We start from the raw sequence: 19,506 nt of genomic DNA, 5'->3' as shown, positions 1-19,506 counted from the left end.
TTCGATAAACAAAAAGCTGATTGCCTACCACCTCATCGGTCTTACGACTGCCCCATTGATTTGCTACCTGGTTCTGAAATACCCTTTGGCCATATCTTTCCACTATCAGAGACTGAACTAGCGGCTCTTAAAACGTATATTGATGAGAACTTGGATAAGGGTTTCATTCGTCCATCATCTTCACCGGCCGGAGCCGGCATCTTCTTTGTGGAAAAGAAAGATGGTTCCCTAAGACCATGCATAGACTATAGAGAACTGAACAAAATAATGATAAAAAATCGCTATCCTCTTCCACTTATCCCAGAGTTGTTTCAGCGTTTCCGTTCTGCCCGAATCTTCTCCAAGTTGGATCTGCGAGGTGCCTATAACCTCATCCGAATCAGGCCTGGAGACGAATGGAAGACTGCCTTCAGGTCCAGGTTTGGACATTATGAATATTTGGTAATGCCCTTTGGGTTGTGTAACGCCCCGGCCACATTTCAGCACCTGGTAAACGACATCTTTCGAGAATATCTGGACAATTTCCTAGTTGTTTACCTGGACAACATTCTTATTTTTTCTGCCACCATTGAGCTACACCGGGTTCATGTAAAGACAGTCCTTGCAATTCTCAGGAGACACAAATTGTACCTTAAAGCAGAGAAATGCGAATTCGAAAAATCTGTTGTGCAATTCCTAGGCTTTATCATTTCTACCAACGGGGTCGCAATGGATCCACAGAAGGTCAAGGCAATTCAGGAGTGGCCGGCTCCAGTAGACAAAAAGGGGGTACAGCGGTTTATCGGATTCGCTAATTTTTACCGGAGGTTTATCGTTGGCTTCTCATCCATTGTTGCACCCATCACCCAACTAACCCGCCAACTTAGTCGTTTTCAGTGGTCCCAAGAGGCCCAGGAAGCTTTTACCAAGCTCAAAGCCCTGTTCACCTCTGCACCAATCCTACGGCATCCGGATCCAGCCCTGCCATTTGTGTTGGAGGTAGACGCCTCGGAAACCGCCACTGGAGCCATCCTCTCCCAGAGACAGGGCCCCAAGGCTCTCCTCCATCCTGTAGCTTTCGCATCTCGGAAACTAAGTTCCCCGGAAAGGAATTATGATGTGGGAGACCGGGAGCTGTTGGCCATCAAGTTCGCTCTGGAGGAGTGGAGATATCTGTTGGAGGGTGCTTCCCATTCCATCATGATCTTCACCGATCATAAAAACCTAGAATACCTCAGGACAGCCAAACGCTTAAGACCCAGGCAAGCCCGGTGGGCCCTCTTCTTTTCTAGGTTCAACTTTCATATCTCTTATAGACCTGGCCTCAAGAATGGGAAAGCAGACGCACTCTCCCGGATGTTCCCTGAATCTCCCCAGTCAACGGAACCTAGCACCATCTTATCTCCACAAAACTTCCTTCTGCTCACAGACACTGATCTTATGACCACCATCAAGTTGGCATCCAGCCATTGTACTGACCCAGAAATATCCTCCTTGGAGAAACGAGATGACTTGTTCTGGTCCCAAGGAAGAATTTTTGTCCCACCGGAGGCTAGACCCATGACGTTAAAGTTGCTTCATGACCATAAACTGGCTGGTCACTTTGGGACTCAAAAGACTTTGGAATTGGTTGCCCGTTCTTTTTGGTGGCCTGGTTGGAGGCAGGACTGTAAAGAGTATGTCCTCTCTTGTATTTCTTGCCAGCGGAGTAAAGTGGCTAACACCAAATCTTGGGGATTACTTAGACCTTTACCCATTCCAGAACGCCCATGGGCTGAAGTTTCTATGGACTTCATTGTTGATCTTCCTCCCTCGGAAGGTTTCACCTCCATTCTGGTTGTTGTCGACCGCCTTTCCAAAATGGCACACTTCTTGCCCATGGTGGGCACCCCCTCTGCTTTGGAGACAGCTAACATTTTTATCAAAGAAATAATAAGGCTACATGGAGTACCCGACAGTGTTGTTTCTGACAGAGGGGTTCAGTTCACCTCCAAATTTTGGAAAGAACTTTGTGAAGCACTACAAATAAAGGTCTGTCTCTCCTCTGCGTATCACCCTCAAAGCAATGGCCAGACAGAGAGAACGAACCAAACTCTGGAGCAGTATCTCCGCTGTTTCTCTTCTGGCTCTCAGGATGACTGGTCCTCTCTGCTACCCTACACGGAGTTTGCGTATAATAATTCAGTTCATTCAGCCACCAACCAAACGCCCTTCTGGTCTAACTTTGGGTTTCACCCTTCTTTCCTTCCAAACGCTACCCCTGAATTATCTGTTCCTGCTGTCCAAGATCGCATAGCCTCCATCCAACAGAACTTTCAAAGGATTCAGGAAACCATGCAAAAGGCCCAGGATGACTATAAGAAGTACTACAACAGGGGAAGGAAGGAGAACCCGGTTTTCAAGGTCGGTGAGGAAGTTTGGTTATCTTCAGCTAACCTCAAATTACCTTTTCCCTCACGGAAGTTGGGCCCAAAGTTCATAGGGCCGTTCAAAATCAAGAGGATGGTTAACCCTGTGGCCTTTGAATTGGCCTTACCCAGCTCTTACAGGATTCATTCTGTCTTTCATGCATCCTTACTAAAACCAGTGATTCCTAGCCCCTTCCCGGGAAGAGAGGAGCCGCCTCCTCCACCGGTCCAGGTGGATGGAGAAAATGAATTTGAGGTTGAAGCCATACTGAACTGCAGGAAGAGGGGTAGACTTCTCCAATACCTAATCAAGTGGAAGGGGTACCCTCCTGAAAACAACTCTTGGGAACCCTCAAGAAACATACACGCCCCTCGCTTGATCCGAGCTTTTCATGTGAATCACCCGGAGTTGATGTCCAGTTTGGGCGTCCAGAGGCTGCCCCTCGGGGGGGGGCACTGTCAGAGAAACCTTCAGCTGCAGACTGGTCATCACATGACAAGCACCACATGACTTCCACATGACTTCCTGGCTGCCTATAAAGGCTGAGCAAGTGCTCAGAGGAATTGCTGGTTTGTCTTTCAGCTTCCTGTACCTGAGTTCCTGTTTCCTGTGTGATCGTTTACCTGCTGTGACCCGGATTGACCCTGACCTGCTCTGCTCTTCTCCTGGACCCGACCTTGGCTTGTTTTACGGACTTTGCTTTTGCTTACCTGTGTTTGACCCTTTGCCTGCGACCCGGATTTACCTTCAGTCTCCTGTGCCTTGACCCTCTGCTTGTGACCAAGTCTTGTCTCCTATCTCCAGTGCCTTGACCCTCAGCCTGTGACCTGGATTGTCTGCTTACCTGTGTTTGACCCTCAGCCTGCTCCGGACTTTTACTGCTGGATCCTGATCAGTCTCTGCTCCAGCTCTACAGGACCTCCACGCAAGCTCTACCCTGCCTGCTGGTAGCTTGTGCCTCTTTGTGCCATCCACCCTCTGTATCACCTCCAGAGGGGCGGAGTGCGCTTAGTCGCAACAGCGAACCGCTCTCGGCATCTCGGCCTCGGTGAGTACCTCTATTCTGATACCCCTTCAATGCACTTCAAAGTATTCAAAACGCCAAAATTGTAATTTGCGAATACTGTCAGTTTTTTTAAATCAGCGGCGTTAGCAGACGAGTAAACCGGAAGTATCATTGTGACATCACTTCCAGGTTACTTGATCGGAGATCCGATAGAAGCCGAATCCAGCTTCGTTTGGGAATCTAACCAGCTGGCAGACATGGAGACCCGCGCAGAGCGGCGGAAGGGGGGGGGGGCGTCCCCTCCTGCTCGCTGGGATAATGACTGATCGGCTGCTTAGCCGCATCGGTTGTTATCACCAGAAAGCCGACCGCCAGCTCTAAAAAAGGGTACCAGGTTAATGCCTGCAGCTGCAAGCATCACCCCGAAACAACCGTTTCTTCAAGCCGACGTACAGGTACGTCGATTCGCAGAAAGTGGTTAAATAAAAGGACTTAGATGTTAGCAGGCTTCACTGTGCTTGTTCATTTTTTCTATTCCCAAATTATTTGGAGCTGCTGCTATGCAGCCACCTTCTATCTCAGATGCTGGGTTATTTTATGCTTTTATGACCATTATAATTTATGGTTCATGCTATCTGGTAGGAAGTGTATGCTAAGTGTTGGTGCTTGGTGGTAGATTTCATCAATCAATGTTACTTATACACTTTTTTGCACTTTTATGGAAACTTTTGTTTAATATTGATTAGGACTTTTTCATTAAAATGACTTTATGTTCACCTAACACTGGATTTTGCACCTATTTCTTTATATCTTTTTCATATGATTGATTTTTTTCAGTAATATATTTTACTCATCATTTATTTACTGCATGTTTAGTTTTCATGCCACATTATTTACCATATGATTATTAATGATTGCACTATTAGGATTTAGCACCGTTTTTTATTTTTATTGATCATTTACAGCTGGTATCATAGTTGGTTAAGTGGCTGCTTAACTTTTTAGTTTTTTGCTTGTTTTTTCCTGTTTTATATCACCTAAATATGAAAATCTTGTTTGTTTGTTTTTTCAGAATTGTCGCTCGTTTTTTTTCTTTTTAGCACAAAAAATAAAAATTGCACAGGTGATCAAATACCACCAAAAGAAAGCTCTATTTGTGGAAATAAAGCGCATTAATTTTATTTGGGTACAGCATCACACAACCGTGCAATTGTCAGTTAAGGTAATGCAGTGCCGAATCACAAAAAATGGCCTGGTCATTAGGGGGAAAATCTTCTCCAGAAGTGGGTAATAAAAAATATTATATTTCAGATCATGATCCAGCAGTCATCTACTGTCTATGGCCAGTCTAAACTGAGATGACGGTTTAATGCAGGGGTTGACTTAAAGAGCGTAGTCATTGACATAGTGAATAATAATAAATTTAACCTCGATGACAATTGTAACATGTAATATAGGAGGAAAATAAAATAATATAGCAGGAAAAATTGCACATTTTATTTTTGTTTACTCTCGTTGAATGGCCCTCAAACGCCCCACTTTTTACCGCTCCAATAAAAGTAAATGCTGCTGATTAGGCTTTTGTGTCTCTTTAATGAGATAGCAGATGCCTCGATCACAATTCAGATTCCTGTCAGCAGCCAATTAATGATTAAACAGCACACGAGCATCTCCACACCTAATTGTTTTACCAACACAGATGTTATGTGGAAGTCATAAAAGATCAGAAGAGCTGATTGTTTTCTGGAATTGGGATCACATTAACCTCCTGCCATTCAAACTCCCCTCTTCAAAATGAGCGGGAACGAGCGCAGGCGGCATTACTGGACACGCTGACGTACAAAAATGTGATCATATAACTAACAGAGCTAAGCATGAGGGGACCCAAAAGAAACCCACAAATGCCAGTTTATAGCAAGGATATGGCCTGCTATATAGAGCCATTTATATAACTTGTATACAGCGTCTCTTTGCGTCAAAATTGAAGCCTAGTCAGGAGGCGTTTGAAGCCCTTTAATGCCTCCCATTGAAGTCTATAGTGCTCTGGCAGGCATTTGTGGTGCTGTTGCAGTGCAGGTGCATTAAAATCAGTTTATTTCTGTCACTTTCAATTGTGGAGCAGTTTTACCACACCTTAGTGTTCATCAAACGCTTCACAATTGCGCATGGGACGTTTAAGATGCGATTTTAATGCTTATAAAAGCCCCATACTGAAGTTCATTGTAGGGCTGCCACGACGTGTCGACTACGAAAAATCGTCGACGTGTCAACACGTGACGTCACACGCATACCAAAGATACGGCCGGTTCTTTCAACTTCACTTCCGCCGCGAGTACGAGACTTCTAAAAAGACTTCCAATGCAATGCCCTCGATGCCCGTGCACAGTGTTCTCCACTGTGCACGGGCATCGAGGGCATTGCATTGGAAGTCTTTTTAGAAGTCTCGTACTCGCAGCGGAAGTTGGATTTTTCAGCAAGATGTTTCCGCAGCGCCGCTTTAAGCATTGCCTTAAGCATTGTTTGTACTGGGAGGGGGCTTACTGAGGGGTCTGTGCTGGAAGGGGGCTTACTGAGGGGTCTGTACTGGGAGGGGGGCTTACTGAGGGGTCTGTACTGAGAGGAAGGCTTACTGAGGGGTCTGTACTGGGAGGGGGGCTTACTGAGGGGTCTTTATTAATTACAGGATTAATTAGCTAATCAAAAAAAACACTCAATTAAGCCCAAAAAATAAAATAAAAATAATCGTTAGATTAGTTGACAAATCGTAAAAATAATTGATAGATTAGTCGACAGCCAAATTAATCGTTAGTTGCAGCCCTAGTTCATTGGCCCCAGTCTGTCGCTCATACTAATGCCATACAAATGCTATAGGAGCTTTTGTTGATCGTTAGAAATTTAGTCAAGTGTGAGCAAGCCCTTATGTTAGGCAAAAGGAACAACTTTACTAATTCTTTATAGTGTGGATTACAGTATATAAAAATAATGCACTCTGTATTTGTATTGTTCATTTAAAGTCTAAGTTTACGTAAAAAAATGTTTTAAAATCAGCACAAGGGAAGCTACTTGGATTTAAAAAGAAGTATCCTAGCTAGTGCCGGCTGTCCTAGTTTAACTCTAAAGTCCTCTGCCAGCCCTCCCTTTACCCTCTGGCCATAATCTTCTGGTTTTGCAGGGGTTAGAGTAGATTTCTGGGCTAAATCTCTCTAGTCCTAAAAATGCTGACTAACCTGTGTAAAAAAATATGTATATACCTATTTTCAGCCCAGTCGGGTCACTTGATCTGGCTCCAAAATCATGGCGGCTGCAGGGGAGAGGAGGGAGCGCCAGCAAAGGATAGGCCATAGAAACCTTTGGGTGACATCACCGCTCCCAGACATTCCTAGCTGTTGTCAAGCGCTCTCTCCTCTCCCCTGCAGCTGCCACTGGCTGACACAAGGGATCACTTGACCAGAACAGAGCAGGCTGAAGTTAGGTAAGTATATACATCTTTCTTACACAGGTCAGCATAGGTGTTAGGAAGAGGGAGAGAGTTTTTTAAGACCAGTTATGTTTAGCCTGGAATTCTACTTTAATACGAGACCTGGACCTGTCACAGGCACACGTCAAAAGTGCCCACTATGCCCACCCTTTCTGCCTCCCTCCTCCAGTCACATAAGCTGTACTATAGTTTCCATCAAAGAAAAAGCACTCTGTGGATTGAGGAGGTGCTCTTTTCATTTATCTGTCCATCCTCCATTTATAAATCACTTTTCATTCATCAAAGCTATAGTATAGCTTCTTTGAATGGAGGACGTGGGCGGATTGATGTAAGTCCTGATTTATAGAAAGGCCAAACTTGTATGAGCCCTAAGTGGTAAAAAGTCTCCCCCTTGATTAGGCTCCTCGGAGCGAAGTGCGTTGGTGCAAGGCCTGGCCGGACCCTGGGCTGAGACTGCCACTTATCCTTTCACACAGGTCTGCTTCCTAAAGTGCCGCTCGTGGACATTCTTCCTGGTAAAAAGTCACGTTTGAATAATTTTCCCATGTTTATTTTTGGTGTTAAACTATAGTATTGAAGGAATCGGCAATTAAAAGGTAGAACTAACCAAGAAAAATAGAATGTCTCAATCATGGTCCCCCAAAGGGTGGCTACATTTATAGAAGAAGCTTCTCTTAACGCCTTTCAGGGATGTGCTACTGCGGGTAAACTGTGGGTAAAAAATTTGAGTTTTTAGATCGGGGTTTATCAACTTTTCGACATAGTCAAGCATTCAGTAAAAGCCCTGGAAAACCTAACTAAACCTTAAACATGATAGTTGTACTGCAGCTTACCTTAAACTTTTATATACGACATCCAAACAAATCTTGGCAAGGGTTTAGAAGTTGGCTATCCCAACTGTTCCACAGCCCAAAAGGAAGATGTTGTAGAACCTAGTAAAAGAGCAATTGTCAGTGATATTCTATGACTCTGCATAAAGCCTAACTCCGGCAAAAAAAAAAAAAAGTTTTCCTGGTTATTTTGGAAATTATCTGACAACCCGAGGGAATATCACTTTTCTGACAGCTCAGACAAGCTTTATAAATTCTGCACTTTGAACAAATGTAGAGAAGAAGAAGACTGCAGATAAACATGTAAACTTATGTAGAAGGATTTGTTTAATCCCTGTGTGTCACCTGGGGCCAGTCACTTCAGTGGGTATATGTAAGGGTTTACAACTACTTTAAAGCCCTTGCAGTGGTTAATGGGTTAATTGGTCATTTTTGTCTAGAGGGTTGGAGACATACCACCAGATCCTCCAATCTTTCCTGCACAAGACTGGTCCCTTCAGCTCCTGCACACCCCCCCCCCCCCCCCCTGCAGTCTAACAGTCTTATGCGGTGGACTGTTCCAGAAGTTATGAAGCCCATAACCCCGCTCTGTATGTGAGGACATCAGGAATAGTTCACTGCTGCATTGTGGGGGAGTGCTGTGTGCCAGTTGAACAGAGGATTGGGTGAGTATAGGCTTTCTACTCTCCCCTGGACAAAACGAGCAGTTATTCCTTGTAGTGCGGGCACAGCCCCACTGCAAGGGAAAACTTTCTTTGTTTCCAGTAATTTTTATTGGCAGAATTTAATTTAGATGATACGCACAAAACAACTATAAATGGTTAAAAAAGCCGTTATCAAGCATAATCAGCCAATTGTAACATTCAGCATAGTAGATGACATATTATTATTATTATACAGGATTTATATAGCGCCGACAGTTTGTGCAGCGCTTAACAATATGAGGGAAGACAATACAGTTACAATACAATTCAATACAGGAGGAAATAGAGGGCCCTGCTCGTTAGAGCTTACATATAAAGGGACATTGCTTCTACACCTCCTTGATAAAAGGGAGTGGAGAACGGAAATTACACCCTGCGATGCTCAGGGAGGAGAGCTCTGAGAGCTGATTGGAGGGAAGAGATTCTCCCCCTTTACACAGCAACAAAGCTAGGGCTGTCAATCAGCTGTAGCTCCCTCCCCTGTCACCTTTTTTTTTTAGGTGTCAGGAAAGCTTGTCAGAAGCGATTCATGGTGATAGTAGAGGAACAAAGCAGCAGACAGAAATTACACTTAGTGCTCTTAATTGAGACAAGCACAGAACTGCACAATTCTGGCTAAAATGAGAATCACAATTTTTTTTGCTTAGAATAAAGATCCTGATTCTCAGCCTAACATTATCTTTTACATTCTACAAAAAATTTGGGCTAACTTTACGGTTTAGTTTTTTTTTAATTAATTAAAGTCTGTTTTTTCCCCCAAAACCAGCGTTTGAAAGACGTCTGCGCAAATATAGTGTGACATAAAAGATTGCAACGATCGCCATTTTATTCTCTAGGGTCTCTGCTAAAATATATATATATATATATATATAATGTTTGGGGGTTTTAAGTAATTTTCTAGAAAAAATACTGATTTTAACTTGTAAGCAAAAATTGTCAGAAAAAGGTTGGATCTTTAAAAGGTTAAACTGTCCTCAGTTACAAAAGGAAGTTCATTCCTTTGATCTTAAAGAACGAAAAGATACATTGTAAAATTGTGTTTATAGTTATCTTAGCAGCTCTAACCATGTTGATAAACATTTGCCGGACAGCTGCTAGTAAGCAGAGAACAGCTCTAAGGTACACATTATAGAGGGATATGCTTTGTTCATATTTCATGTCTGAGGTTTACAACTACTTTAGGCTCTGTTCACATGTGAGCGTATGGATCGCGGGCAGAACCGCCGCGGTTCTGCCCGCGATCCGGAGATTATTGCAAATCGCGGGACGCCTAGCGTTGCCCGTTGATTTGCAATAGCCCCCCAAACGCCGAGCGATGTTGCCGCGATTTCCGCCTGCCGAATCGCGGCAACATCGCGCAAACAAAATCTCCAGACGCAATACGCTCCAAAGAAGCTCTTGTACTTCTTTGGAGCGTATTGCGTCCCGCGATTTTGTTTGCGCGATGTTGCCGCGATTCGGCAGGCGGAAATCGTGGCAACATCGCTCGGCGTTTGGGGGGCTATTGCAAATCAACGGGCAACGCTAGGCGTCCCGCGATTTGCAATAAATCTCCGGATCGCGGGCGGAACCGCGGCGGTTCTGCCCGCGATCCATACTCTCACATGTGAACGGAGCCTAAAGTCCAAAAATTTGGGATCCCTGGATTATTCATTATATTACCCCAGAAGTGGGAAGGATGCTAAATGCATGGGCAACTGATAGCGAGATCAGGGTTTTCCTGGGCATTCTATTCCCCTCCTTTGCCAATCTCCCCACCCTCCCCTTTTTATCCAGAACCTCCTGGTTTCATTTAATCTACATTTCTTTTCTTTTTTTTTTACCTATCATTAATTAGTCTTCTGTACTTTTTTCTATTTGTCCACTTTACATAAAAGGTACAACTGGGACATTTGAGGTATTGGAGTCTGTTCAACCGCCAAAAGTTACTAAATGACTAAGGCTCCATTCACACCTGGGCGTTTTTGAGTGTTTTTCAGCTCCAAAAACGCTCAAAAAAACATTCCAAAACGCCCAACAAGTAAAACCCCATTCATTTAAATGGCCCCTGTTCACATCTGAGCATTTTGCAAAACGCCTGTAGCTGAAAAAAGTATATGAGCTTCTTTTGGGCTTGGTACCAGCATTTTTGATAGATGTCAATGCCTGCCTCCAAAAACGCCTGAAAATCGCGGTTAAAAATGCGGTAAAACGCTACGCTCAAGTGTGAATGCAGCCTAAGAGAACAATGTGGTTAAAGTGGTAGTAAAGTCATTTTTTAACTTGTACCTACAGATAAGTCTATAATAAGGCTTACCTGTAGGTACAGTAAATATCTCCTAAACTTGCACTGTTTAGGAGATTTTCACACTGGATGCAGCCAATGACGTCACTGGCGCATGCGCAGTATGCCAGACCTTGAAAGCTCCGTGCCGCAGCTGAAGGCTCCCCCATGCATGCACAGGAGTCACCCAGAAAGAAGACCGGGGGAAAATAGAAGCGCACCACTGGAGGGCTTTGTTCTAAGGTAAGTATATCATATTGTGCTAGTATGCGATGCAGGGGATTTTTTTTTAACCACTTGCCTACTAAGCCTATTTTTGACATTTGGTGTTTATAAGCTAAAATCAGTTGTTTTTGCTAGAAAACTACTTAGAACCCCCAAACGTTATATATTTTTTTTAAGCAGAGACCCTAGAGAATAAAATGGAGATTATTGTAATATTTTTTATCACACCGTATTTGCGCAGCGGTCTTCCAAACGCAATTTTTTTGGAAAAAAATCACTTTTTTGAATAAAAAAATAAGAATCCAGTAAAGTTAGCCCAATTTTTTTCCATAATGTGAAAGGTAATGTTATGCCGAGTAAATAGATACTCAACATGTCAAAATAGATAAATAGATACTCAACAAGCTTCAAAATTGCGCACGCTCACGGAATGTCGACGAACTTTGGTACTTAAAAATCCCCATAGGCGACATTTTAAACATTTCTACAGGTTGCCATCTTAGAGTTACAGAGGAGGTCTAGGGCTCAATTTATTGCTCTCGCTCTAACGATCGCAGCGATACCTCACATGTGTGGTTTGAACACCGTTTACATATGTGGGCGGGGTTTCCGTGTGCGTTCGCTTCTGGCGCGAGCTAACGGGGACAGGACGCTTTAATTTTTTTTTTTTTTACTATTTATTTCATTTATTATTTTTTATTTTTACACCGTTTTTAAAAATAAAAAAAATTGATCATTTTTATTTCTAATACAAGGAATGTAAACACTCCTTGTATTAGAAATAGGCACGACAGGACCTCTTTTTTGTGAGATCTGGGGTCAAAAAGTCCTCAGATCTCACAAGTACACTAATAAAGTTGGAAAGGAAAAAAAAAAAAATGACAAAAAAAAAAAGGGACCTTTAAGTCGGTTGCTCGGCAACGACGTTTGCCGTCGCTCCGGTCCTCCAAGACAATAGAGTCGAGTGAGGGCAAGCTTGCCCTCACTCGACATCCTGTCTGTGAGGATCCGGGACCCGATCGTTTTCCCCGCTGCCGGCGGGTCCGGTAAGCGGGGAAAAGGACCGGGACGCAGCAGGAGGGGGGGGGCACCCCTTCCGCCATCCCGGAGTGTGATCTCGCGGCGAATCCGCCGCTGGGACCACCCTTATCGGAAAGCCCATCGCCTGCAGTTTCAAAAAATACCGGGGTTATGGCAGCTATCTGCTGCCATAACACCGGTATTTAGCTTTAAACTCAGGACGTATATGTACTATGGGCCGGTATTGAGGTTAAAGGCTGCAGTTTATTACAACTTAAAAGGTGTTGTAAAGTCTCGTTTTTTTTTCACCTTAATGCATTCTATACATTAAGGTGAAAAACCTTCTTGGTTGCAGCTGTCCTCCAGTCGCCGTCGTCATCGCCAACCCCCACCCCCCCCCCCCCCCCCCGTTATTCTTAGCTGAATCTAAACGTTCCAGCGACGAGCACGAGCCCAGCGGCTCCAGCTGCTGTCTTGGGTCCTCATTGGCTCCTGCTGCTGTCAATCAAATCCAATGACATGGGAGCGGAGGGGGGGGGGGGGCAGAGTCCTGCTGTCTGTGTCAATGGATTCAGCAGCGGGACTCGTGAGCACGCCCGCACGGAAAACGACTCTTTGTGGGGGCATCCAATGAAGAGGAGGAGCCAGGAACGCCGCCAGGGCACCCCCAGAAAAGGAGGATCTGTGCAAAAACCTTTACAATCACTTTTAAATTAAGGCCTTAAACCTATTTCTGACTTTGTTGTTGTAATTGTAATGTCATTACTAATCTTCCATATCTCTGTGTTGTGCTTCTTATACTTTTAAAAATTAATTAAAGACTATCGTGAAAAGGATATTTCAACCGTATGCAGTTAAGATTGACACCTTTTCTGAGAAAAATGGCTGGCTCTTACTCTTGATGGCTTTCCTATTAATAACAGTAATCCCAATGTCCCATTTTTACTAGCCAGGTCAGTAAATTACTGGCGGGGTGGCAACCCTTTGTGCAGTTATTCTCCTCTGCCTTTCATGTTTTCAATCCCTTAATTGCAGAGAAAAAAAGGCGCCTTTTGGATTCTGCAGTGGACTTCTCCAAATCACCTTCTGACTTTAGGTCTTCAAAGGTACCTGTCAGAATAAAAATTTGGGAGCTATCAATGCTTACTTGCATTTAAAGGAGCAAGTTCTGAGAGGGTCATGTTAAATCTTTGCTTTACTATTTAGTAATTTGCTGATCTAAAACAGGTACTGTCCTTACCTAGTAGGAGAACCTGACACCGTACCCTGAATGGTCAAGGTGACATGGCCTTTTTAAAGTACCTTATAGTTTGCCAAACACAATAAACTGAATGCTACCACATATAGTTTTGTGAAATGTGTATTTTATACCTGACACAGTAAGGTCCATGAAGTTCTACGAGGCTGCAGTGATGGTTAAGACCATATTGTATTTACGCCCCATTTACGATGTACCTTTCCCTGTGTTCAGCCAGGATGGGAGGGCCCTTGTTGGGAGGATTTTACTGTTACATGGAAGAACAGATGTTGTTTCGGTCTCATCCTCCTCGTCACACCCGCTGCTCACTGTTCTGAGAAGGTCGCATACTCATTTATTAGGTATAATTGGTCCCTCATCTACGTTGCTCACCTGCATCATTACCCTCCAAGTGCGCCACGCTTCGCTGGCATATTAGTGGCGTACTTTGGGACCTCGTTATCTCTTTATCCAAATGGCCTCATTTAAAAGAGAAAAGCTCATGTTATGAAGGGCAATTACACATTAAATGTTATGTATAATTTTCATCTGTCTGATGTCTGGAGATACAAGCCACAGGGCTGTATTTAACCTCGGGATGTGGAGCCCAACCTGCTGCAAGGGCTGAGCCACCGTGCCGTCATTTCCCACTCTGCCAAAGTGTAGACTTTTCCCTATTTCCAACTCTTTTGTACCTTGGAACCGAATGTCTGATGGTCAGTCTCAAACCCAACTCTAAAAGCTTATTTACACCAAACCATTAAGTGGATCAACCCAGGCAGGGCACAAGGGCACACAGAAGGCAATTGTTTTCTGTGTGCCCTGTTTGCTTGCACCTTTAATCTGCTTTGAGTTGTGTCGTGTAAAAATATCGCTTGTCTCCATTTTTATGCAGCTCAATGTATGGGCAGCGCATGTCACCGCAGCACGGCACTTCACAACCTGCTGTGGTGCATAGAGTCAAAAAATGTAAAAAGACAGAAGTAAACAGTGCCCTACATGGCAACAAAGCATCATACAGCCCTTTACACACCAGAGGACACCTTGTATATGGCATAATGCGTGCTGGCTGGTGTGGATGAACCCTAAAACCCTCAGCCCAGGCTATTTTATTTGAATACTCTAAAATTCTTTTGCGTTTATTGCTGGTATTGTGTGTGTGTGTATATGTGTGTATATATGTGTATATGTGTGTGTGTATATATATATATATATATATATATATATATATACATACAATGCCTGGCCACCAAGAAAAATGGTCACACAATCTAATATTTAGTTGGCTTTGATTACGGCACGCATTCGCTGTGGCATTGCTTCGATACGCTTCTGCAATGTCACAAGATTTATTTCCATGCAGTGTTGCATTCATTTTACACCAAGATCTTGTATTGATGATGGGAGAGTCGGACCACTGTGCAAAGCCTTCTCCAGCACAACCCAAAGATTCTCAATCGGGTTAGGTTCTGGACTCTGTGGTGGCCAATCCATGTGTGAAAATCATGTCTCATGCTCCCTGAACCACTCTTTCACAATCTGAGCCCGATAAATCCTGGCATTGTCATCTTGGAATATGCCCGTGCCATCAGGGAAGAAAAAAATCCATTGATGCAATAACTTGGTCATTCAGTTTATTCAGCTGAACTCATTCTTTAGGCACTTGCAGTAACTATCCAATAGGATAATTACTGCATGCTTAGTTTAGTTAGTTGCTTAATAAATTCCAGGTGGCAACATTTGTTTTTAGCCAGGCAGTATATATATATATATATATATATATATATATATATATATATAAAGGGTTGCACCGATACCACTTTTTTATTGGTGAGTATGAGTACCGATACTTGTGCTCAAGTATCGATACCGATTACTGATACCTTTGCGGTTTGATTTGATCCCATACAAATTGAATAAACTCAAATTGCACAGCAAAGAATCACATGCAATTTTAACAGGAATGCATGACGAAGGGGCCCTACATGGCTCCAAAACATTGCTGTATATTTATCATGTGACCACGGAATAAAGCTTTGGGCCCTTTCAAGGAATCCTCGTGTGCTGATGACACTTCCTCACTTTGAAAAGGAATGAGGTGCGATTCCTGTCCGAATCGCATGCAGTTTCCTACACTGCTCCTATGTGAACCCAGGGTGAAGTCACTATGACAAGCCTGGGACCACATTGCTGGATCAAACTCAGGAGAAACACAGAATCATAAGAGATATCATAGGCAATAATGCCTCCTGATGACATCTGTATGACGAAACGCATAGGGGCGGGCTCTTTGGTTTCACATCTTGTCACTTTCACCTTGTGGAATGCACATTTGCTCCTAGGGACAGCAGAGCAGCAGCATCTTCCTTTTTACACAATCAGCAGATCATTCCTGGTGCCAGGAGGCGGCACCTATTCTTGTTAGTGGACATCATTTTTAACTTTTATGCTTTTTTAAAATAAATAGTATTGCCCTATGATATCTGCTATGATTGTGTTTCCTTTGAGTTTGATCCAGCCATGTGGTCCCCATACCTCTGGATGTTATAATGTTAAGCCTTGTAGACATGCGTAGGTATACACCTAATGGGTCTATAATTGCAGGTGAGAGCACACCCTGGTGGAAGTCTGAACGGGGACCTGCAGTGATACACTTACACGTATGGAGTTACCTTGAGGATATATTTCCACTGCCTTCACTGGGAACATACTTGGAACATATTTTATGGACTGTTCATTGCCTCTTGCCTGATACTGATATATTTCATGCACTAGTATCTTAGCATTGGGCAAAGCAACTTTGTATGTAACAATTAGCACTTTATATACTTGAATTTGAATTGAATTTGTTTGCCCTACAATTGAATTTGTTTCACAATTGAATTTGTTTGCCCTACAGTATTTGCACATGTGAAAGCACTTGTCACTTTAAATATGAAAAAATATACACTTATATATATAATTTTTTTAGGGTAGTTCATTTTTGATATTTAACATTTTATCTATGGCCTATATGCCATTCTAGCTGCAGCAACCCATTTCTTTTTCTTCTTTTTTTTATTTTTTTTATTTAGGATTTGACACCTTGGCGCGAGTGAATATTAAATTTTTTTTTACTGCAAAATATATACTATATATAATGTGTGTGTGTATGTATGTATATATATATATATATATATATATATATATATATATATATAATTTTTATTTATTTTTTTAAATTGACCTTTTTTTTTTGTTTTGTTTATAGGGCAAAAAAATTAAAAATGTAGAAGTAATCAAATACTACCAAAAGAAAGCTCTATTTGTGGGGAAAAAAGGATATAAATTTTATTTGGGTACAGTGTCATCAGTGAAAGTTACCATATTGCAAAAAATGGCCTGGTCATGAAGGGGGGGGGGGGTAAATCTTCCAGAGGTCAAGTGGTTAAATCGATATATTAGGGTAGTTTTTCCTTGCATTGGATTTGAAAGTTTGTTTATCCAGTTTTTTGAGCCAACTTTTTTTCCTGTTGCAGTTAAAAAGGACCCCCCATCCCATCCTCTGTCAATAATATGTAAAGGGAAAAATAAGCAATTGTTACCAGTTTTTGTCCTGCCTCTGTGCTCCCTGGGTCCCTGTTCCTGCGCTGCGGTTTTGAAAAATGTACTTCATATTACACATGCACAACATAAAACATATGACACTACATGCATCTGTTGCAATAAAAAAAAACTTTCCCCCAAGATCTAGAGACATCCCAGTGATTTTTATTTTATTTTTTGTATCGCGTCACCTCACACATGCGCAGTATAACAATACTGATAGATATCGCAGTTTAGGTAGGATATTTTCCTGAAGACACTGGTGATGTTGCTGTCCCGGGGCATCTGTGCAGCTTTTTATTTAGCACAAAAATTGATAGAATTTTTTAACTTTTCTTCCTTAAATTTTAGGATTCGGCAGGCTGGCCTGAAGTTGCGGTTTTGCACAAACGAATCACAGGCCACACGGAGACAGTTTGTCCATAAACTACAGCGATATGGCTTCAGCATCTCTGAAGAAGAGGTTACTGCTCCTGGCCCTGCAGCAAAAAAACTGATGCAAGAACGGGGACTGAGGCCACATTTGCTGGTCCATGACGGTAATATACTTCTCTATCTTGAAAAAAGCTTTATAAACACACATTTGCTGTCCAAAACAATAGATAAAATCTGGCCACCATATGTATTTTTTTTACCTTTTGGGCGAGTGGCTGGGCGTTGGGCAGCCCCCTTCTCTTTGCCTGTGTGAAAGACCGAGAGACCTTAGAGAGAGTCTGTCCCAAGTCTGTCCTTATTTACATACAACGCAAGAAGCCCAGCTTCTAAGCCTTGTTAGGACATACAATGTTCAAATCTAGTTATAATCGATGATGAATATCTGCTTGCACAGAGCTGACCTAGCTACCCAGTCCCCTCATAAACAAAGAGAACCACCTACTATTTTTCTTGCTGGAGTTTTCAGGATAGAGCATTTAAAAAGGTAAGCTTCAATTTAAAAAAAAAAAAATAAATTATGCTATGTAAACATGTAACAAATACAAGGTAGGTGTAATCCCAAACTGGCTGCAAAGTTGGAAATATACTTTCCACTTTGCTTTTAAACCACTTTATTTTATCAGCTGAGTTATATGTGACACATCTGTCCATCTATGGGTGCTTTAGCTTTGACTTCCTCCCTTCTCACAGATCTCCTCCCGGAGTTTGACTCTATTGATAAGTCGGAGCCCAACTGCGTTGTGATTGGAGATGCAGCTGAAAACTTTTCCTATCAGAATGTGAATAAAGCTTTTAATGTGCTGATTGGCCTAGAGAAAGGAGTTCTCATATCTCTGGGAAAGGGGTGAGTGCTTTGTGTTTTTTCCTTTTTTCCTATCTAGCCCTATAAAGAAGAAATCAGTATACATAGCTTTTTTTGAAGCCGATCTGATCCGGTCTCCAGCGGCGGAAGCTCTGCAGAGGACCCGGCCGTTGCAACCTGATCCCACGCTGAGCTGTTAGCTGCGGCTTCGCTGTGTAGGCGGGTGCAAAACTCCAACCTGCCAAAATCTCCAACCACGTTATTTCCGGTGAGTTTACACTGGGAATAATTGGAAATTTCGAGCACTTGGTGTTTTCACATAACACCGGCAGCCTATACACCCGAGTACATGGTATAATTAGCACAGATTCTTACACCGCCCACTAGTAACCAAAAACATGGCCGCCTCCAAGGCAGCGACAACTACTGGGCAGAGTAAGAATCTGCACTAATTATACCATGTACTCTGGTGTATAGGCTGGCGGTGTTGTGTGAAAACACCAAGTGCTCGAAATCTCCAATTATTCCCAGTGTACACTCACCAGAAATAACGTGGTTGGAGATTTCGGCAGGTTGGAGTTTTCGGCAGTACACCGGCAACGGAAGCCCCATAGTAAGTCTAAGGGTGATGTCACTCCCCATTCATTTCACAATCGTTGTCGGCTGTGTCCTCTGCAGAGGTTCCACTGCTGGAGACCGGATCTGATCAGCTTCAAAAAAGGTATGTATACTGATTTCTTCTTTACAGGTCTAGATGGGTTAGTCTTAGATCGTGGAGGTCTGTAGATGCAGCGATTTTATTTTTAGGGTGGACTTACACTTTAAGTTGTACCAAGAACACTCTTGTAATAAAATCTTCAACTGTATCAAGCAGAGTTTGGGCCCTTTCACTCGAATGTGTCAGTTTTTCAGACGGATCCAGACTGAACCGCAATGTATGTCTATTGGCGGGCAGACGTAAATGGACGCACCTCTGTTTACATCTTTTTTATAATTCCAACATTTTATTATTTTTCCACAACAATACAAGATATAAGCATACAATACAATCCAAATACAAGTTGTCAATACTTAATACATAAATCCATTTAACATAAAAAAAAAAAAAATTCCCTTCCGTAGATTCACCCAGGTATCCCCAAATCCCCCCCAAAAAAAAAAAAAAAAAACGGGGCCTTACCAATTGCCCCTGGTGCTTCCAATCCACCTCTTTGTGTAAATTATTTCCAAAATAGTGTTGACCGTACACTAAAAATGCCACATTGCACCGCAAAAAAAAAAAAAAAAAAAGGGGCCTTACCAATTGCTCTGTTTACATCTGCTTACATCCAAGTCAGTTTATGCTTGCAGAAAAAAAATGGAAAAGACCTGCTTCCTTTTCCATTTTTATGGATATAAACTGATGGAACTGGACATCTGTTCCATTTACTGTATATCTGTTTTTAGACAAGAAATATATTTTTTTGTTTATAGGTTTGTCATCTATGACTAGTTTCTTCAACAACAATTTCAGCTGAACACCAGGAATTCAGC

General features: G+C 42.6%; 1 protein-coding gene across 1 annotated transcript in view; it reads left to right on the top strand.

Moving 5' to 3' along the window:
* Positions 1-19,506, top strand: part of LHPP (phospholysine phosphohistidine inorganic pyrophosphate phosphatase) — a 46,833-nt gene that overhangs the window by 14,020 nt on the left and 13,307 nt on the right. Inside the window, exons 2-3 of the mRNA XM_082267348.1 lie at positions 17,088-17,275; positions 17,862-18,015. Coding sequence (XP_082123474.1) covers positions 17,088-17,275; positions 17,862-18,015 — 342 coding nt within the window. The remainder of the gene's footprint in view (positions 1-17,087; positions 17,276-17,861; positions 18,016-19,506) is intronic.

Source organism: Pelophylax lessonae (assembly GCF_965119305.1).
Source record: "Pelophylax lessonae genome assembly, chromosome: 9".
NCBI lineage: Eukaryota > Metazoa > Chordata > Amphibia > Anura > Ranidae > Pelophylax > Pelophylax lessonae.
Note: the sequence above shows the minus strand (reverse complement) of the source record. Positions and strands in the feature narration are given on the sequence as shown.